This window comes from Gorilla gorilla, chromosome 15 (assembly GCF_029281585.2).
Source record: "Gorilla gorilla gorilla isolate KB3781 chromosome 15, NHGRI_mGorGor1-v2.1_pri, whole genome shotgun sequence".
Taxonomy (NCBI): Eukaryota; Metazoa; Chordata; class Mammalia; order Primates; family Hominidae; genus Gorilla; species Gorilla gorilla.
This window is the reverse complement of record NC_073239.2, coordinates 94,445,356-94,468,114: the sequence shown is the minus strand read 5'-3', so window position 1 is coordinate 94,468,114 and position 22,759 is coordinate 94,445,356. Positions and strand designations below refer to the sequence as shown.

The window sequence follows — 22,759 nt, the reverse complement described above, 5'->3', positions numbered from 1 at the left end:
CTTTAAAAATTTCTTGAAGCCCTTAAAGTTTACAGGCTCTGCTAACATGATAAATACCCAATAAAAATGTAGAAAATAAGTTCTAAGAGATTTTAATATAGAATCATTATCTGTTAACTGTTTTAGTTGAGAGCAACAGAAACTGAGTCTGGTTAAACTAAGCAAAGAGTGATTTATTGGAAGGATGATAGGTATACAAAAATGGGATGGGGGATGAAATTGAACACGTCTCAGAAAGGCAGGAATTGGCACAGCTCTTGGGACCTCAGTGGCAGGAGTTTGTGAACCCTTTCTTCAGGACATAGGAGACCCACTGCCCTTCAGACTCTCTCCCCATTGACATTTTAAATCCCCATAAAAGAGGGTTGTTGGATTTCTTTTGGCAGAGGTGTCTATGCTGTATCAATCAGTTATGGTCCAGGAAATATGGTCACAAAGCATACACGTGACCACCAGGGGCCCATCCCTGCATATCAGGGAGTATTCCCAGAGAAGGGAAGTTGACACAAACCGGATTGCCTCTCCAGTGGTGTGCACCACAAAACCAGATTGGAGCACGTGGTGGGGGCAGAGTGGAGGGGATGGTATTACAGGCTCAGAGCATGTCAGCAGTGGAGGAGAGCTCAGATGAAGATGCAGAATTTGTGGCAGGGCTGCATTTGTACTCCAGTCTTCAGGCTCTTGCATCTCTTACACTGCGATGCTTATCTAGAGATGGAAAAGTGTTACAGCGGAGGCTTGGGTGGCCAGTTAGTGTGATAACTCCTGGGCAGACATCAGTGCCCAGTGTGTACAGGATGCCATTGAACTGAAATGGAAATGTTCCACTCCATATATGCTTGAAGATCTCCTTTTGGGGGTTTTCAATAGGAAAATGGTAATGTCAAAATATAAATGTGTTTCACAGCTAGTTTTGGAAACATTTTTCATTCCATTCCACATGAGATACTTACTGACAAAAACTAAGGAATTTATGCTGCCTACAAGAAAAACTATGCTCTTCTACTTTTCAGAATTTCCCTGCTGAAAAAAGGAGACACTTCTGGACATACACATTCAGAGCATGGTATAGCCTATGTGATTTGTGTAAAGCTCCAAACTGTTCTCTCTAGTATGTGTGATATGCAGTAGGGAGAGGCCAGTACATTTCAGTAAAATTGCAAGGACAGTTTCAGCAGAACTGATTTTAAGGAGCAACAGAAACATAGCACTTGAAAATGAATAGAGTTCGTTTAATGGACAAAGCATGATAACAGTTCTTTGATTGCTGAAGAATAATGGGTGGTTCACATTAGACATTAAGTTTTTAAAAATAAAGTTCCAAACCATTCACCAGCTGGGCAGGTTCTGTTATCCTGCTGTAGCATGCAGCTGGAATGTGCTTATTTGCTTAAGGAAATTATGCTTTTGTGATTTTGTATTCATATCAGAAATGTGTGCTTCTGTTTCCTAATAATTACTTCACTGTTATTGGATTATAACATAGTTCTCACGCCTGTAATCCCAGCACTTTGGGAGGCCGAGGCGGGCGGATCACGAGGTCAGCAGATCGAGACCATCCTGGCTAACACAGTGAAACCCCGTCTCTACTAAAAATACAAAAAAAATTAGCCGGGCGCAGTGGCAGGCGCCTGTAGTCCCAGCTACTTGGGAGGCTGAGGCAGGAGAATGGCGTGAACCCGGGAGGCAGAGCTTGCAGTGAGCCGAGATCGAGCCACTGCACTCCAGCCCGGGCGACAGAGCGAGACTCTGTCTCAAAAAACAAAAAAAAAAAACATAGTTACTCCCTGTCCTTTCATGGGATTCTTGAAACCTTTATTCAGGATCATTTCTTCTGAGTCAGTTTACAGTGCAATAAAAACTGTTTTATTTTAATTATTTTTAAAAAATTTTCCTGAAACTTAAGAGACAGAAGGCAACATATAATCCAGGGTTTTCTTTTGCTATAGAGGATATCATTAGGACGTTTGACAAAATCTGAATAAACTTGTAGACTAGGCTGGGCACAGTGGCTCATGCCTGTAATCCCAGCAGTTTGAGAGACCAAGGCAGGAGGATAGCTTGAGCCCAGGAGTTTGAGACCAGCCTGGGCAATGTAGTGAAATCCCATCTCTACAATAAATCAGTAAATATTTATTGTATTAATCTTATGTTATCTTATGTTAATTTTATTGTGCTGTGGTCCCAGCTTCCTGGGAGGCTGAGGCCGGAGGATCACTTAAGCCTGAAAGGTAGAGGCTGCAGTAAGCCATGATCACACCACTGCACTTCATCCTGGGTGGCAGAGTGAGATGCTGTCAAGAGAAAAAAAAAAAAAGAAACAAACCTTTTCAACCTCCTTAAAATTCTCTTGTGCCCCACAGGAACCTCTTGGACTAAAGCACAGAAAGTCATTACTAATTCTATCTGGAAGCCAGAAAATAAGGTGGAGCCAAAGATGACTCCAAACTTGGGAGACTGGGTAGACTGGATGGTGATGCTGTTGACCAAAATAGGTAATAGAAGAGGAGTATCGGGTTTTAACTGAGAGGGAGGGTTAGGATGGTGAGAAGAAGTTCAGCTTTAGACTTGCTGAGTTTGAGGTGCCCATGAAGTCTAAGTGGAGCTATGTAGAAGGCAGGTGGAAATGCGAATGTGGAGTTCTGGAAAGGAATTTGGGATTGCAGTGTAGACTTGAGCTTACTTGTAGCATCTAAGGTCTAGCTGAGAACTCCTAAGTAGATGAGAATTCACTAGAGAGGCTATAGATAGTGAGGCAAGTTTAAAGAGAAGGGTAGAGACACAGAGAAGGGGGGTGGCGAGCAGCCAAAGCAGGCGTCCCCGCAGTTGACTTGCCACCAAGGGAACGTGGGTGAATGACCAAGGCAGGCGTCCCCACGGAGATCAGACACCAAAGGAACGTGGGTGAATAATCAGAGAGGCATCCCCGCAATGATTAAACACCAAGGGAAGGCTGCCTTCCCAAGTCCGTGACCGGCACCAGGGTTTTGGGTCCACGGATAAAATGTGTCTCCTCTGTCTCTATCAGAAAATGAAAGGAATTGAAATTAAGAGAAGGGAGAGATTGAAGGGTGGCGCCAAGATTGAAAGGAGAAAGAGGATGAGGGATAGTGAGAGAGGTTGGAGAAGAGAGTGGAAAGACTGCTTACCCGATTTAAAATCGGTGAGATGTTCCTCGGGCTGGTTGGTCTGAGGACCTGAGGTTGTAGGTAGATCTCTTCACGAAGTGAGGGTGAGGACAGGGGACTGGTCTCCTGAAGGAGTCCCGCTGACCCTGGTCTTTGGCACCAAATGTTTCACGTGTGCCTGTGAAGAGACCCCCCAAACAGGCTTTGTGTGAGCAACAAGGCTGTTTATTTCACCTGGGTGCAGGTGGGCTGAGTCCAAAAAAGGAGTCAGCAAAGGGTGGGAATTATCATTAGTTCTTATAGGTTTTGGGATAGGCGGTGGAGTTAGGAGCAATGTTTTGCAGGCAGCGGGTGGATCTCACAAAGTACATTGTCAAGGGTGGGGAGAATTATAAAGAACCTTCTTAAGGGTGGGGGAGATTACAAAGTACATTGATCAGTTAGGGTGGGGCAGAAACAAATCACAATGATGGAATGTCATCATTTAAGGCTATTTTCATTTCTTTTGTGGATCTTCAGTTGCTTCAGGCCAGCTAGATGTATACGTGCAGGTCACTGGGGATATGATGGCTTAGCTTGGGCTCAGAGGCCTGACAATATATACTCGTAAAAAACAAGAAAAGAAAAATCAGTTTAGAAGGTTATAAACAAAAAATATGCCATCTTGTCCCACCCCACTCCTTACCACATTTTCTTGTGTCTCCTTCCAGACAATTTTAGTCTTACGGAAACATATGTATTACACATATGGCTTATCTTTTATTATACTTTCCCATTATTGCTTTGGTTAGGAGTGCCTTTTCAGCTGCTTAATAAACATAGTTGACAGCCCACAGGCATGTGGACAAAATGGCCCATTAGTTTGATTTTTTTTCCTTCTCTTGTTCTGTAATGTGTTTTATGGTGGTGTGCTTATAGTCTTGTCGGAAAAAAATTTCTTCCTTTGCATTTTTATTTTCTTTTACATTTTCTTAAACAGTAATATTACTGTTCAAGCAAACATTTCTTGATATTCCTAAATCTTTCCTTGATTAATAATGCTAATATAGTGTCACATTCTTGTTTGCTTAATGTGAACAGACTGTGAACAGACTGATACAAAATGTTATTAAGTGTTAACTATTTATTAAGACTTCATAAATACTACCCTGGGTGCTAGACGTGCAATAATGAGCAAAACAGACCTGGTGTTTTTCCTCATGGATTATTACCTATGTATAAGAGAGTAATACCATTATTGTTTGAATCATGTGAAAGATAAGATTTAGCATCAGTTCTTAAAGGTGAAGTGATTTTGTTCTCTCAGAGTTTAAAGACTTTTCATCGTGGAGAGGCTCGCGTGTCAGTTGGCGTGCCCATCTGCCTCCCTGTATCATCAGTCACTCTGTTTTGACTGAAGCCACATTCCAAAGTCACTTCTTTTCACAGGTTCTGAAGGTGGAAAAAAAGAAACCCCAGCCACTTCTTAGTTGAACCTAAATTCTTTAAAATACATTTAATTTTGAATAAGGCTTTGGTAAAATCACACAGTTCTTCATAATGGTTTAGCATCCTCCTTCCTAGAGAGTCCAGCCTACAGTATGAATTGACCTGATCCTGCCTGTGTGGGTGTGCCTGAAATCAAGGCGGATATCTTTAAAAGAGACCCACCCATAGCATTCCTGACCTGTAAACTTGCTGCATGTTGGATTGAGACTGCGGGGGGCGGGGGGGGGGGGCGGTGCTCTGTAATTTCCAGGCTTTTTAATGATGCGTACAGTTGAGAGTAAATAGTTTAAATAATTTCATAGTTAGGGAGAGTTCAGCACTGGTATTAAACAGAGTTCTTAAGGCAAAATATTTTCAGATACAGTTTTTAAAGAGATGATCAGAATGTTAATTTTTCTTGTCTTTTAAATTGCTTTTCATTTTGCTTTGCCCAGCTTAATAACTTTTTTATATTGTTATGTTGTTAATTTTTAAACAATTTTCTGTCTTAAGATATTGGCTCAATTTTAGGTATTCTGTTCTAAACACATTACAGTCTTATTCCCGCATAAAAGTTTAAGTATTAAATATTGACACCAAACTTTTTCTCCTGTGTGGAAGAGATTGATGAAGACCCAAATGAGTTTGTGAATAGTTTTCAGAAGTTATTTAGATCATCAAGTTGAATCAGTACCAACAGATTCCATCCATCTGCCATGCCTATCTGAATGCCTGTACTTTGTCACATACAACTGTGTCTTTCCGAACTATTCCAGTTTGTAACACTGAAGCAGCTTTCCAAAACTAACATTACCGGGATAGGATATTCTAAAATATCTTTACCCCTTGGATATGTATAACAATTGATTGTATAGTTATGTAAATTTTATTAATTTGTTTTTATTTGTTTATATCGTATCTCTGATCAGATTGCCTGAGAGGGCAAGAAAGGATCTTTTAGTTCTTTGGGACTTTTCGTAATGCTTAATTGACGATATGCCCCTGGTAAATTTTGTTTAACCATCCTCACTGCAGTTGTTCCAAAGTTAAGATTAAAGTTAACACACAAACTTGTCTAGCAGATTTCTTCTATAAAGCAAGATTTCCATTAAAATTGACCAAGAAGCAAAAAGTTTTCATCTATGAGATCAAAAGTAAAGTAGCTTGGTTTTTGTATATTAAAATCCAGGTATCCCAAAGGTTAAAACAAGGGATAATCTTACAATGTTTGGGAATGAATACTTAAGATGAAGGGGGACAGAAAAATTCATGACAGTTACTAACAATTTTTCCCCTTGTTTTGGGTTTCACTTTCTTTTTACTTTTATATAATGCTGGGCCACACTTTTTTTTTTTTTTTTCTGTATCACCTAGGCTGTAGGGAAGTGGCACGATCACGGCTCGCTGCCATCTTGACCTTCTGGGCTCAGGTGATCCTCCCACCTATCTCCTGAGGACCTGGGACTACAGGCATGTGCCACCATGTCCAGCTAGTGTTTTTGTTTTTTGTTTTTGTAGAGGCAAGATTTTGCCATGTGCCCAGGCTGGTCTCAAACTCGTGGGCTCAAGTTATCTGCCCACCTTGGCCTCCCAAAGTGCTAGGATTACAGGCATGCGCCACTGCACCCAGCCTGGACCACACTTATATAAACATCTTAGTTTTTTGCATGATTACTTGTGTTATCACTACCAACAAAGGTTAATTTGAACTACGTGTTTCTACAGGGGCCTACTGCTGATAATTATTTGGAATACTATGGCTGGGTGGCTTTAAGAATGTGTGGTAGTAAAACATTTACAAGTATTTTACATTCTAATAAAGCTGAATTTACTTTTGAACTTTTGATCTCTTCATCTGTAAGCCAATATAGTACTTTTCTGGGACAGGCTTTCTCTTTGTTGATTTATATTTTTTGCTTTTTTTATTAGAACAAAAGAAATTATGCTAGCATTTTAGAATCTATTTAAGAAAATCAAATAATGATAAAAATCAGTGTTAGGTGGTGTTCTTATGCAGTCCTTCTTGCTCCCCTTCTTTTACTGTTCATCTGAAGGGCATATAATTTATAAGTTATTTCTACTGAAAACAAGTAGCCCTGCTTATCTCTTAGTTTTACATTTGACTGTTGCTTACAAAATTCTTTTTTTTTTTTTGAGATGGGGTTTCGCTCTTGTTGCCCAGGCTGGAGTGCAATGGCTTGATCTCGGCTCCCCACAACTTCCGTCTCCAAGGTTCAAGCAATTCTCCTGCCTCAGCCTCCTGAATAGCTGAGATTATAGGCATGAGCCACCACACCCGCCTAGTTTTGTATTTTTAGTAGAGATGGGGTTTCTCCATGTGATCAGGCTGGTCTCGAACTCCCAACCTCAGGTGATTCGTCCACCTCGGCCTCCCCAAGTGCTGGGATTATAGGCGTGAGCCACCGTGCCTGGCCTAAAATTCTTTTTTTTTTGTTTTTCTTGTTTCCAGTGAGGTTGGAGCTTAGAAAATTCCTTTTTTTTTTTTTTTTGACACGGAGTCTTGCTCTGTCACCCAGGCAGGAGTGCAGTGGCATGATCTTGGCTTACTGCAGCCTCCACTTCCCAGATTCAAGCAACTCTCCTCTCTCAGCCTCCCAAGTAGCTGGGATTAGAGGTGTGCACCACCAATCCTGGCTAATATTTGTATTTTTAGTAGAGACGGGGTTTCACCATGTTGACCAGGCTGGTCTTGAACTCCTGACCTCAAGTGATCTGCCCGCCTCAGCCACCCAAAGTGCTGGGATTACAGGTGTGAGCCAGTGCGCCCGGCGGAACTTAGAAAATTCTTAAGGTATAATTCAGCAAATCTCTAAGGACCTAGATTTTAGGTAGGAATGTTTTTCTTGCCATGATGGAAATAAACATTTTTAACCTCTCTTTTAGATCCATCATGTTACACAAAATGGAGGACTATATAAAAGACCGTTTAATGAAGCTTTTGAAGAAACACCAATGCTGGTTGCTGTGCTCACGTATGTGGGGTATGGCGTACTCACCCTCTTTGGATATCTTCGAGATTTCTTGAGGTATTGGAGAATTGAAAAGTGTCACCATGCAACAGAAAGAGAAGAACAAAAGGTAACTGTTAGAGAGTTTTTGATTCTGTAAATAGAAGCCTTTTATGGAAATCTTAGTATTTTTGCACAAAAGTTTTTTCTCAGAAATTTGGGTACACATTAAAATTAAACTATTCCAGATGCAGTTAAATGAAAACATTCTACAAAGAAAGCTGAAAACAAGGTTAAAGATATCAAAGCATTCATCATGGGGTTAATCAAGAAGAACCTAAGGAGGTGGGGGGCACTATCCCTGTTTTATGGATTAGAAATCAAAAAGTCACAAGTTAAACAACATTTCCCAAGATGCCAGGTGTCAGAGCTGCTGTGTGGACAGAGGACTGTGAAGTGAAAAAGCCATGCTCTTTCTGTTCATACCAGCATGCTGAATCCCAGGTTGTGTTTACCATTTTCTGAAAAGGTTGTATTTTTTGGAATTAATAATGTGTTTTCTCATAGATACATTATACATAGTTGGTTGATTCACACATCAGCTCCTCTCCCCAGACAAACAAGCTGTAATACAGAATGTGGCCAACCGATTCTATTTACAGTAAACAACACTCTTATTTTAGGAATGGCAAACGTATGAGCATGGTTGTCTGGGGAAGAGGACTTCATTCACTTCACTTTTCTCTGCATGTTCCTTTGTACCTCTGAAGGGTTTTTTGTTTGTTTGTTTGTTTGTTTGTTTGTTTTTTTGAGACAGAGTCTCGCTCTGTCAACCCAGGCTGGAGTGCAGTGGTGCAATCTCGGCTCACTGCAAGCTCTGCCTCCTGGGTTCACACCATTCTTCTGCGTCAGCCTCCCGAGTAGCTGGGACTACAGGCACCTGCCACCACGCCCGGCTAATTTTTTTTTTTTTTTTTTGAGACGAGTCTTGCTCTGTCGCCCAGGCTGGAATGCAGTGGCTCAGTCTCGGCTCACTGCAAGCTCCGCCTCCCAGGTTCACACCATTCTCCGGCCTCAGCCTCCTGAGTAGCTGGGACTACAGGCGCCTGCCACCGTGCCCGGCTAATTTTTTTTGTGTTTTTAGTAGAGACGGGGTTTTATCATGTTAGCCAGGATGGTCTCGATCTCCTGACCTTGTGATCCACCCACCTCGGCCTCCTAAAGTGCTGGGATTACAGGTGTGAGCCACTGCGCCTGGCCAGGTTTTTTGGTTTTTTTTACTTGTTATTGACTTGAAGCTCACTTCTGGAGTTGTATACATTACATATGTTTTACCTAGTCTCCATAAATAAATAAAATGAGGGTTAAAGATGCCTAATTTTACTAAAAATAAAACAAACCTGTGTGTTCTTGGCATGTCCCACATGGCGAAAGGTTGTCTTTTAGCCCAGGCAAATGTACCAGATTAGAGAAGGACTTAAGACATTAGAGGTTTTTTGTGGTTCCTGTGCGTCCGAGGAAAAGAGGCAGGTGTGGGGTGAGCAGAGTCAATGCTGAGACGAGCCAGTGAACATTGATTGTAGAAGAAACAATTATTCAGGTAATGGATAGTGGTCGTGTGCAAATGGGAAGAGTACATCACGAAAACATTGTCAGTTACTAGGAAGACAAAACCAGTCAGTAGATACATGGATTCAAAAGTGGCTCCTGGGAGAACTCAAGATTAGGCATCCTTTCTCTCTCATCTCAACCATCTTGTACTCCATCCGAGCCCCAGCACAAGTTGGCCATCCTACTCATTGCCCTGCAAGTTAATTTCACAAAGAAGGTAAATAAGTTTTTTGAATGCAAAGCCCTGCATTCAGAAGTTGGTCCAGTAACCCTAAGTAATTTTTATCTTTTAAAACCCAAACACATTTTTAACATTTTTTATTTTATTATTATTATTTTTTAGACAAGAGTCTCGCTCAGTCGCCCAGGCTGGAGTATAGTGGTGTGATCTCGGCTCACTGCAACCTCCGCCTCCCAGGTCCAAGCAATTCTCATGCCTCAGCTTCCCAAGTAGCAGGGATTACAGGCATGTGCTACCACTCCCGAGATAATTTTGTATTTTTAGTAGAAACGAGGTTTCACCATGTTGGCCAGGCTGGTCTCAAACTCCTTGACCTCAAACGATCCACCTGCCTCGGCCTCCCAAAGTGCTGGGATTACAGATGCGAGCCACTGTGCCTGGCCCACATTTTTAATACGTTTTGATCCCCCTTCTCCCCCTGAGCATGTCCACCCAGAGTGCATCTACAGTACGTTGATTTTGTATAGCCCTCAGTGACAGCTTACCATACCCTTCCTAGGTTGTACAGTATTGTAGTTCCTTGTTCACAGGCCTGTATCCTCCTACTAGACTGAGTTGATGGCAGTTATGACTGATGGTAGCTGAAGTTTTATTTAAATATTCAAACTAAAAACTCTTTATCTGCAGGGACCTCTCCTAGTGTAGATGCATAGTCGAAACTTGATAATTGACATGTATAGCTGGTGGTGAGGGAAGTGCTGATTGTGGTGCAGACAGCACATTCCTGGATGAGGGGATAGTATAGGCAAAGGCATGAAGAATGTTTGGGAGAATCTGGAATGTAGACAGAAGAGAAATTGTGTTTTGAAAATCAAAGTAAGAAGTTTGGTAGGCAATGAGGAGTAGTTTTTTTGGTTTTGTTTTTAAATAGAGACAGCGTCTCGCCATGTTGCCCAGGCTGGTCTCAAACTCCTGTGCTCAAGCGATCCTCCTGCCTTGGCCTCCCAAAGTGTTGGGATTACAGGAGTGAGCCACCATGACCCCAAGGGCAGTTTTTGATCAGGGGATTTTTCATACAGCTTGCGCAGCTGGTGCTGAAAGTGTGATGAATGAATGAAACCAACAAGATGTATCTGAATTACTTTGTGAGTACATTATCTTTGGAACTTGTTTCATGTTTACAGAAAGTAAATTGGTGGTTTAAGTGTTGGGAGCTGCCTGTGTATCCTTTGTGTGAAAGAATTAGAACACACAGATTTTATTCTTAAGTAGTTTCTAATTTTGTTGAGGAAACAAACATTTGAAAGTTATGGGCCTTTGCAAAACCATTATACAAGTAAATAATACTTAGATTATATGAAGATATAGAACAAAAAAAGTATCTGAGTAGCATAGGGTTAATCAGGAAACAATTCTTGGAGGAAGTAATACAAGGAAATGGGAGGCTGAAGAGAGCATTTGCCTCTGCAGTTTATGGAGAGGATTGTATTAAATTATTCAAATTCATTTCAATAGAATATTCCCAGTAGATAACATTAGCATTTAAAACAGCCAACTTCTGCCATTTTACAAAAATTCAGCTTTTAGAGGGAAAGGAAAAGTCATTCCTGTGATACATCATGTTTGTTTTCTAATGTTTGATTAGAAATGGGGAAAGAGGGAGGCAAATTAAGTGTTAAACTGGAAGGAGGTGAGGGAAAGTGGTTGCTTGGGATCATAAAATGCAAACATAATGTTGCTACTTCCTCATTTCACTGAGAGAGTGGTATTCATAACCACATCCTGGTTTTCTTCCTCATTTCATTATAAAAGAGAGCCCAGTTTAACTATGTTAATTCTTTGATGTAAGGAAATACCGTATGTTGCTTTGAATACAACTAAATCACATGATCATACCAATAAAGATGAGTTACCATGAGTTTGTTCTATTTTATATAAATTGCATAAAATTCTTGGAATTCTTTACCCCTTAATCCTCTGTTATTCGTGGTGTTTTGGATGAGAATGTTGTTTTTCTCAATCTATGGATTATTTCTTTGTGATGTGAGGTGAAGCTAGTGGTTCAGAAACACGTACGTGACAGATACAGCAAAAGCTTGAATTAATAAAGATGTTCTAGGCTGAGGCAGGAGGATCACTCAAGGCCAGGAGTTTGAGACCAGCTGACACAACATAATGAAACCTCGTCTCTACACAATGAAAAAATTTAATTCAGAAAAAAATATTCTAATATTTAGATAGGAAATAGCTAGGAACGTAAGGAGTAAATTATGGTAGGTAGTTACCACACACTGACAAAATTTTAAACTAACATTTTGCCTCCACAGCTTGTTCATGATCAGATATTTAAAAATGGGAGGACCAAATACCACATTCTCACTTATTTTTTTATTTTTTTAATTTTTTTTTTTTTTGAGATGGAGTCTCACTGTGTTGCCCAGGCTGGAGTACAGTGGCGTGATCTCGGCTCACTGCAATCTCCGCCTCCACGGTTCAAGTGATTCTCTTGCCTCAGCCTCCCAAGTAGCTGGAATTACAGGCATGTACCACCACGCCCAGCTAATTTTTTGTGTTTTTAGTAGAGACAAGGTTTCACCATGTTGGCCAGCCTGGTCTCAAACTCCTGACCTCAGCCTGCCTTGGCCTCCCAAAGTGCTGTGATTACAGGAGTGAGCCACCGTGCCTAGCCTGTTCTCACTTATAAGTGGGAGCTAAATGATGAGAACATATGTATACAAAGAGGAAAACGACATTTGTGGTGGGTAGGAAGAGGGAGAGGATTAGAAAAAATAACCCATTGGGTGCTAGGCTTAGTACCTGGGTGACAAAATAATCTGTACAACAAGCCATTGTGATGCGAGTTTACCTGCACAACCTGCACACGTACCCCTGAACCTAAAATAAAAGTTACAAAAAATAAGTAGATTAAAAATGGGAGGGATAGGATACGGGGAAGGGACATTATATGTTTATATCCCAATAGGCTTATTTTCAAGATACAAAAGAAAGAAAGAAATTCAAATACATTACTAGGAATTCCCAGAGGGATTTTATTCTTGACCTCCTTCAAAAAGTAGCGTACAGCCGGGTGCGATGGCTCACACCTGTAATCCCAGCACTTTGGGAGGCCGAGGTGGGTGGATCACCTGAGGTCAGGAGTTCAAGACCAGCCTGGCCAACATGATGAAACCCCATCTCTACTAAAAATACAAAAATTAGCCAGGCGTGGTGGTGGTCACCTGTAAGCCCAGCTACTTGGGAGGCTGAGGCAGGAGAATGGCTTGAACCTGGGAGGCGGAAGTTGCAGTAAGCTGAGATCTTGTCACAGCACTCCAGCCTGGGCAATAGAGACTGTCTCAAAAAAAAAAAAAAAGTAGCATACTAAGAATATTCTGGTACCTGTCATTTTGGTGCATTAAGCTAGGGGATTGATCGTTTCGTTTGTCTTCTTTAATTCTGTGTATGATTCTACATTTAAAAAGAACACAACTGGCTGGGCACGGCGGCTCACGCCTATAATCCCAGCACTTTGGGAGGCCAAGGCGGGCAGATCACCTGAAGTCAGGAGTTGAGACCAGCCTGACCAACATGGTGAAACCCCGTCTCTACTAAAAATACAAAAATTATCTGGGGCGTGGTGGCACATGCCTGTAATCCCTGCTACTTGGAAGGCTGAGGCACGAGAATTGCTTGAACCAGAGAGGTGGAGGTTGCAGTGAGCCAAGATCACACCATTGCACTCCAGCCTGGGCAACAAGAGAGAAACTCCGTCTAAAAATAAATAAATACATACACACATACATACATACATACATACATACATACATACATACATACAGAAGAGCACTACTTAGCTCCCCCAGAATCATCTGAACCTGGGAGGTGGAAGTTGCAGTGAGCTGAGATTGCACCACTGCACTCCACCCTGGACAATGGAGCGAGATTGTCTAAAAAAAAATAAGAAGAATGAAAAATAAAGAGCACTGCATTTCATTGTTTTGTGTTAGTTGCTGGGCACAGGACAGCAGTAGTCTTTTTAAATAATTGACATATCATAAAGGTTACCTATTTAAAGTGTACGATACCATGGTTTTTAGTATATCTACAGAGTTGTGCAGCCAGCACCACAATTTAATTTTGTAATGTTTTTCTCTTCTGAAAAAGAAACCATGAACCATTAGCAGTCACTCCTTCCTCATCCACCCTCCCCACCCTCGGCAGCCACTAATCTACTTTCTGTCTCTATAGATTTACTATTCGGGACTTTTCATATAAATGGACGTTTCATGTAAATGGGATCATACAGTGTATGTTCTTCTGTGTCTGGCTCCTTTCACTTGGCGTAATGTATTTGAAATTCATGTTGTAGCATGTATCGTTACTTCATTGCTTCCTATTGCTGAATAATATTTCATCATATGGAGCAGTCATCCCTACTTACTATAGGGATTTCTCACTGGTAAGAAACTATACTCAAAATAAACCTTTCAAAGAAGTTTTGTGTAGTAGGTTTACCACTGTATCTGTTTGGACTAGTGGCAGTAGGTTTACCTCTGTATCCGTTTGGACTAGTGCCAGTATTAGGTTTGCAAGAGTTTCCCTGTTACCTGTTTTCCCTGTTTTTCATGCCAGGAAAGCTTTTCCTTCAAATAGTCCCATGGCTAGTTCCCTCACTTCCATTTTATCCTCTGTTCTACCCAGGGCACCCCAGCTAATTTGCAGCATGTCTCCCCCTTTCCTTTTTGCTTTTGTTTCTGTTAGTATTTGTCACTGTCTAACATACTTTATTTATTTTTATTTTTATTTATTTTTATTTTCTTGAGACAGTGTCTTGCTCTGTTGCCCAGGCTGGAGTGCAATGGCACGATCTCGGCTTACTGCAACTTCTGTCTCCCAGGTTCAAGCAATTCTCCTGCCTCAGCCTCCAGAGTGGCTGGGACTACAGGCATGTGCAACCACACCTAACTTTTGTGTTTTTAGTAGAGACAGGGCTTTGCCATGTTGGTCCGACTGGTCTTGAACTCCTGGGCTCATGTTATCTGTCTGCCCACCTCGGCCTCCCAAAGTGCTGGGATTACAGGCGTGAGCCACTGAGCCTGGACTAGCAAACTTTGTTTTTTATATGTTTATCTCTTCCACCAGAATACAAATTCCAAGAGGGCAAGGATTATTACCTTTTTGTTTACTACTCTGTACTACAGAGTGCTTGGCACATATTAGACGCTCGGTAAATGTTTAAGATACAAGGCCAGAGGCCAGGCGTGTTAGCTCACACCTGTAATTTCAAGCACTTTGGGAGGCTGAGGTGGGAAGATAGCTTGAGCGCAGGAGTTTGAGACCAACCTGAGCAATGTAACAAGACCCTTTCTCAACAAGAAAATTAAAAAATTAGCTGGGTGTGGTGGCCCACACCCATAGTCTTAGCTACTTGGGAGACTGAGGTGGGAGGATCACTTGTACCCAGGAGTTCAAGGCTGCTGTGAGCTGTGATTGAGCCACTGCACTCTAGCCTGGGTGACAGAGTGACACCTTGTCTTTTTTTTTTTTTTGAGACAGGGTCTTGCTCTGTCATCCAGGCTGGAGTGCAATGGCATGATCTCAGCTCACTGCAACCTCTGCCTTCCGGGTTCAAGTGATTCTCATGTCTCAGCCTCCTGAGTAGCTGGGACTGCAGGTGTGCACCACCACGCCCAGCTAATTTTTTGTATTTGTGTGTGTGTGTGTGTGTGTGGAGACGGACTCTCGCTCTGTCGCCCAGGATGGAGTGCAATGGCGCAATCTTGGCTTACTGCAACTTCTGCCTCCCGGGCTCAAGCGATTCTTCTGCCTCAGTCTCCCAAGTAGCTGGGATTACAGGCATCCGCCATCACACCTGGCTAATTTTTGTATTTTTAGTAGAGACAGGGTTTCACCATGTTGGCCAGGCTTGTCTTGAACTCCTAACCCTAGGTAGTCTGCCCACCTCGGCCTCCCAAAGTACTGGGATTACGGGCGTGAGCCACCGTGCCTGGCCATTATCTCTTTAAAAAAAAAAAGAAAAGTTTAAGATATGAATGGTATTGTGAGTGGTGGTAACAGTAACAACGTAAAGTATTTTGAAGTATTTGTAGTCGAGGTGGGTGTGTACATACACACATGCACACACAAACATGCAAATGACTGTTTTAGATGTAGGAAAAACCAGTGTTTTTTTATCTTGAAATCTCATTCTACGCTTTCATGGACAGCATACAAACAGCAAGGAAGTGGCTTCCTGTTTTTAACATTAAAAACAGGAAAGGACAGACGGTGGTATGACCTATATGAACAGTAAGGAAAGTCGTTAATTAACCATGGTTGAAAGGTTTAAAAGTTGTAGTCTGAAAACCTTTCATTGAGTATTTCACCTACTTTTCTTCATTAAGTAGAGATAAAAACAGAATTATTGGTTTATAAAATACTTTTAGAATTTATAATTCTTTCCCTTTCCCTTTTCTTTTTCTTTTCTTTCTTTGTGTTTTTTGTTTTTTTTTTTTTTTTTTTTGAGACAAGGTCTTACTCTGTCACCCAGGCTGGAGTGCAGTGGCACAATCTCAGCTCACTGCAGCCTCGACCTCCCTGTGCTCAGGTGATCCTCCCACCTCAGCCTCCGGAGTTGCTGGAACTAGAGGCACGTACTACCATGCCCTGCTAATTTTTGTATTTTGTTGTAGAGACTGGGTTTTGCCCCCAGGCGGATCTTGAACTCCTGGGCTTAAGTGATCCGCCTGCTTCAGCCTCCTAAAGTGCTGGGATTATAGGCATGAGCCACTGTGCCTGGGCCAGATTTTTTTTTTTTTCTTTTCAGAGACAGGATCTTGCTCTGTTGCCCAGGGTTGAGTGCAGTGGCACAATCTCAGCTCGCTGCAACCTTCGCCTCCCATGCTCCAGTGATTCTCCCATCTCAGCTTCTTGAGTAGCTGGGACTAGAGGCGCACGCTACCACAACTGGCTAATTTTGTTTTTTGTTTTTTTTTGTAGAGACAGGGTTCCGCCTTGTTGCCCAGGTTGATCTTGAATTCCTGAGCTCAAGCGATCCACCTGCCTTGGCCTCCCAAAATCCTGGGATTATAGGCATCCACCACCGCGTCCAACTATAATGAATTTTAACTATGTGATGACTCCATTTTCAACACTTCCTCAGGTGGGAATTATTTGGGATTTAAAAATTCTTAATTTAAGTTTTGAAACAACTTTGTCATGTTTCAGTTACTTCTAAATCTATCTCATAAGGCTATTTCCTTCTTTAGTAGAAAATACATTTTCCAGCTGGGTGTGGTGGCTCATACCAATAATCCCAGCAGTTTGGGAGACTGAGGCAGGAGGATTGTTTGAGGTTAGGAGTTTAGACTGGCGTGGGCAACAGAGAGAGATCTTGTCTCTACAAAAAATTTAAAAATTAGCCAAGCATGGTGGTGTGCACCTGTATGTAGTCCTGGCTACTTGAGAGGCTGAGGTGGGGAGATAGCTTGAGTCCAAGAATTTGAGGCTGCAGTGAGCTATGATCATGCCACTTCTCTCCAGCCTGGGTTACAGAGTGAGACACTGTTTCTAACAATAACAACAACAACAACAACAACAAATATTGCCCAAATAAAAATTCAAAACGTTATAGATTTTTTTTTACTATCTTGTCTTTGATATGCAATATTATGTTTATAATGAAACGTCTTGAAATCTTTTAGTAGTACTATCATACCAGCAAACAGCATTAGTTATTATTATTATTATTTTGAGACAGAGTTTTGCTCTTGTTGCCCAGGCTGGAGTGCAATGGTGCGATCTCAGTTCACTGCAACCTCCACCTCCCAGGTTCAAGAGATCAGCCTTCCGAGTAGCTGGGATTACAGGTGCCTGCCACCACACCCGGTTAATTTTTTATATTTATAGTAGAGACGGGTTTCGCCATGTTGGCCAGGCTGGTCTCGAACTCCTGACCTCAGGTGATCCACCCGCCTCAGCCTCCCAAAGTGCTGGGATTACAGGCATGAGCCACTGTGTCTGGCCTTCCTTCATTTTAATAATAATGGATATTGAGGCTTTTTTCATTTCTTGTCAGTGATGAATAAAACTACTATAAATGTTCTGATATATGCATTTCCTGCATGTAAATATGAGTTTCTCCAGGGTTGGAATTATTGAGTTATAGAGTTATAGAGTATGCATGTCTTCAGTTTCACTAGATAGTGCCAAATTGTTTTCCAAAGTTATTGTACTGGTTTGTACACCTACCGGCTGTGTTTGAGAATTCTTTTTTTTTTTTTTGAGACTGAGTCTCGTTCTGTCACCCAGGCTGGAGGAGTGCAGTGGCATGATCTCAGCTTACTGCAAGCTCCGCCTGCTGGGTTCACGCAATTCTCCTGCCTCAGCCTCCTGAGTAGCTGGGACTACAGGCGCCCGCTACCACGCCCAGCTAATTTTGTTTTTGTATTTTTAGTACAGACGGGTTTCACTGTGTTAGCCAGGATGGTCTCGATCTCCTGACCTCGTGATCTGCCTGCCTCAGGCTCCCAAAGTGCTGGGATTACAGGTGTGAGCCACTGCACCCGGCCAAGAATTGTTCCACATCTCTTTACTAACACTCAGTATTGCCAGAATTTAAAATTTTTGCCAATTCAATTGGTATATATGTACTAGTGTCTCATTGTGGTTTTAATTTGCAATTCTCTATTGCCCAGTGAAGCCGAACAGCTTTTTATATGTTTAATGACCATTGGAAGTGCTGATTTCATGAAGTCTCTGTTCAAATCTTTTGTCCGTTTTTCTACTGGGTTTGTGTATTTTTCTAAGTGGTTTTTAGGAAATATTTATGTATCCTACAAGTATGTTGCGTCTACCATCCCTCTTTTGTGGCTTGTCTTTCGCTTAGCATAATGTTTTCAAGATTCATGTACCATTGTAGCAAGTAACAGTACTTCATTCCTATATCACTGTATACTATTCTGTTATGTGGATATACCACATTTTGTTACCACCTTTTGGCTGTTGTGAATAGTGCTTCTATGAACATTCACATACAAGTACTTGTTTGAGTATCTGTTTCCAATTGGTATGTACCTAAGAATGGAATTGCTGGGTCACATGGGAAGTCTATATTTACCTTTAAAAAAATTATTTTTTGGCTGGGTGTGACGGCTCACACCTGTAATCCCAACACTTTGGGAGGCCAAGGTGGGTGGATCACTTGAGGTCAGGAGTTTGACACCAGCCTGGTCAACATGGTGAAACCCCGTCTCTACTAAAAATACAAAAATTAGCTGGACGTGGTGGCGCACGCCTGTAATCCCAACTACTTGAGAGGCTGAGGTACGAGAATTGCTTGAACCCAGGAGGCGAATGTTGCAGTGAGTCTAGATTGCATCACTGCACTCCAGCCTGGGTAACAGAGCAAGACTCCATCTCAAAAAAAAAAAGAAAAGAGAAAAAATTTATCACGTTCATCGTTGTCAAAGCCTACATGTACCTTTGAGAAACCAACACACTTTTCCACCTTGGCTGTGCCATTTTGCATGTCCACCAGGAATGTATTAAGGTTTTTCTGAGTCTTATAGTTTTATATTTTACCTTTAGGGCTATGCTCCTTTTGAGTTAATTGTATAAGGTGTGAGGTTTAGGTCGGGTCATTTTTTTGGCCAGTGGATGTCCTAGTGAGAAAGTTTTTAAAATAAGTATGGCATTTAAAAGTAATCTGTGAAGGTCTAAATACTTTATAGTTTTGTAGATTTAAATTTTTCTCCCACTTTTTCCTTTACTTAGCAAGTTTTAAATAAAAGTAAAGCTGAAATAAATTTGTTCCTTTAAGACTGCTAGAGTTGGTTTACTTGTCCGAGTTTTTTTTCCCCTGCACTGGATGCATATAGGTCAAGGGTCGAACTTTAAATCATCCTGACCTTGAGAAGACACTGAGACAGTTCTAAGCATGTTTTCCAAGCTTTTTATCCTAACATCAAAGCAGTGATTATTTGCCTCAAATGCTCATGTTTGAGAGAAATTTTGCCTTTGTTAAATCGAGATTGGTGCCCCAGACTCTAAAATAAGTAAAAGTTATTAAATTAGAACTGACATTGAGAATTCTTAATGGAATTAGTAGTAACACTACCACTAATAGTGTTAGTTTGGAATAATACTAGTCTCAGTTTTGGCTTTGTCACTGCATTGTTATGGGACTTGGACAAAGAATTTAAATTTTATTCAGTGACTGTAAAATACATCTAATAAGTTATTAAACATCTATTTCTCAACAATAATTACAATGACCACGTTGTTGAAATTGTCACATTTTTGGTAGAGTTACCAAAAACACTGTAGGTCATTCAAGCCAACAGAGAATTAGGCATTTATGGCTTTGTGGAGGGGCGAGAGCAGTGAGGTTAGGGCCTCCCTCCCCTAACTGGGCAGCTACCCCAAACTAGGAAACTGCTCCTGCCGTGAGTACTCTGAGTGCTGGCATCACAACTGTCGCACTGCCAGAGGCTGGTGAATAGGCAGTGGCACACAGAATCGCGCTGGTGCCGATCCAGCACTGAGGTCTGCAGGGGCTTGCCTCCTACGCTGGTGCAAAGCGTGGCCCCTGCCATCCAGCTGTTGTGTGTGCTTCTCACTGGTAGACCCTACATCACATCCGCAACCCGATCACAAGGGTGTCCAGGAAATACAGTTTTTAGCCTTCCAGCTCCTAAGTGTGTGTGTGTGTGTCTGTGTGTCTTGTGGGGGGTTTGTTATGTGTGTGTTGGTCATATGCAGAACATAGGAAAAGAATGGGAAGGACAATAGCACAGTGGTCTTGAAGTGCTTTGAACGCTATCAAAGTATTTCAGATTGATTTAGTAGCATCACCAAATAAGAGGCAGTGTGGCATTGGGGTTGGGAGCACAGAGTAAAGTTAGAAGGCCTGGATCATCAGTTCCTGGCTCTGCCTCTGGCTGCTTTCCTAAGTGGGAAAACCATTTAGACTTTCTGAAAGTGTAGGAAATGATATCTTCCTTAAGAGTGTGCAGAGTATGTACATTTACATACTTACATATATAAGTATATAAATATGTGTGCATGTAAAGCACTTGGCAAGTGCCTGGTATGTCATAAATACTCAGTAGATGGGCACTCTTTCTGCTGTTGTGATTATTCATCATCTTTATCATCATCATGTAAACATATTTGACTATCTGTGTTAGACCAGAATAATGCTTAACAAAGGGACAGTTGTTAGAAAGTGGACTTCAGAAAGTGATAGCATCCAGCTTTGCCCCCTGTGTTCTTAATGCTTGTATAGGTGCTAGAATAGGTGGTACTTATGTATATTATATTAAACGATATAGGATATTTTCTAGAAGGCTTACCTTAAATAGGCTTAACCAGTAAAGGATATTTATTGGCTTCTTATTGAGATGTCCCTAGACTGCTTTTGATAAGGTCTTCATTGATCTCTAAGCAGCAAATCCAAGAGTTTGAGTTGTTCTCTTGAGTTGAGAAGGCTCTTAAGTGAGGAGTATTTCAAGCCCAGTGATCCAGCATTTAGTCGCGAGTAGGTATTGTTTTCCCTCTACTTACATGTGCTAGGATATGGGATTTGTGAGGATCTTCAGGAAGAATGTTTATGAGTATATCCTTAAGGCTGCTTGGACTTGACTTTATCATTGTCACTCCCTTATCAATTAGGTATTCACTCCTTCTCTGGACAAACACCCTTTTATAGTACTTATATATTGTATTTATTTATGTGTTTCTCCACTACACTAAGAGTTCTTAGGGAGTGTAGAGGTTGTTCTTACTCATTTTTATTCCCAGTGCCCAGTTTAGTGCCTGGAAGGTACTGCTCAGTAAATGTTCAATAACTGAGTATTAGGTCAATGATGATGAGTATTACATAAGCCTTAACTAAAGTCCCTTCACAGTGACCAAACTGAGGAGGAGGAAGAGAGTGGTGGAGATGGGGGAATGAGGGTCGGAATAGTGGGGCTATCACTCTTTGCGGAGAGAACTGTCTTGTTCTTTAACGTATCCTGAAAGTCTGGCATACAATCCAGTATGTATCGAGTACTCACTAAGATATATTTGAATGAATGAATGAAAAGATTACCCCCCTAGTTTAACTGTGGTCTTAGAATATTTAAAGTTAACCTGATATTTTTGGAAATACACTCCCATTGCCTAGAACTGGAACTGCAAGTAGTGACCCCTCCCCTCCTTTTTTTCATGGCTAAGCTGCAGGGAGTTTGGTTTGCTGCCCTTCTGATCTTTTTTAAAATTATTATTATTATTTATTTATTTATTTATTTATTTATTTATTTTTTGAGACAGCTTTTCACTCTATTGCCCAGGCTAAAGTGCAGTGGTCCGATCTTGGCTCACTACAGCCCCAACCTTCTGAGCTCAAGTGATCTGTCCACCTCAGCCTCCCACGTTGCTGGGACTACAGGCACATGCCACCACACCTGGCTAATTTTTGTATTTTTTGTAGTGACAGAGTTTCACTACATTGCCCAGGCTGGTCTCAAACTCCTGGGCTCAAGCGATCCACCCGCCTTGGCCTCCCAAAGTGCTGGGATTACGGCGTGAGCCACTGCGCCCAGCCATACCTATCAAATCTTTTTGCTGAACCTACTGACTGAGATCAGAGCTACTACCCTGGAGCTTAGCTAAGGAGTAAAGGGGAGCTGAGATTTCGGCCATAAGTCCGTCTTTCCTACCATTCTATGCCACCCACTTTTGGTCCCTAACATCTCTCGTGACAGCTTCTCCTCCTTTACCCTGTGCTACTGTGACTTAATCATTTGTTAAGGAGAGATGGAAATGCCTGACCATGGCAGGCACAATTCTTTGTTCAGGAAATTGGAACCCATTGCTTCCTTCCTAATCCCAGAGCTGTGCCTCTGGTTTTCTTTGTTTAGCCCAAGGCTGAGGGGTGAAGCTCTACTTCATTCTGGCCTGCAGTCTTTTTTCTATCTTGGGGTTTGATAATCCCTCTGGTATTTGGAGCAGACTCTAAGGTTTTTCTGTTTTATATAGTAAAACAAAAAATATTGCTTTTGTTGCTAATAAAAATTTGTCTGTAAGGAAATATTTCTCTTAATATTGGAGTTAATACTTTGAACGTTAATGTGCAGTGTTTAGAAAGGTTATAAAGAAATGAGATCAGCCTGGCGCCGTGGCTCACGCCTGTAATCTCAGCACTTTGGGAGGCTGAGGCAGGCAGATCCTTTGAGGTCAGGAGTTCAAGACCAGCCTGACCAACATGGTGAAACACTGTCTCTGCTAAAAAATACAAAAATTAGCCAGGTGTGGTGGAGTGCAGTGGCACAATCTCAGCTCACTGCAAGCTCCGCCTCCCAGGTTCACGCCATTCTCCTGCCTCAGCCTCCCGAGTAGCTGGGACTACAGGCGCCCGC

At 41.7% G+C, this 22,759-nt stretch overlaps 1 protein-coding gene across 1 annotated transcript in view; it reads left to right on the top strand.

The window, feature by feature from the left end:
* SPTLC2 (serine palmitoyltransferase long chain base subunit 2) overlaps positions 1–22,759 on the top strand; it is a 110,987-nt gene that overhangs the window by 12,298 nt on the left and 75,930 nt on the right. The window contains exon 2 of the mRNA XM_004055516.5: positions 7,500–7,694. Coding sequence (XP_004055564.2) covers positions 7,500–7,694 — 195 coding nt within the window. The remainder of the gene's footprint in view (positions 1–7,499; positions 7,695–22,759) is intronic.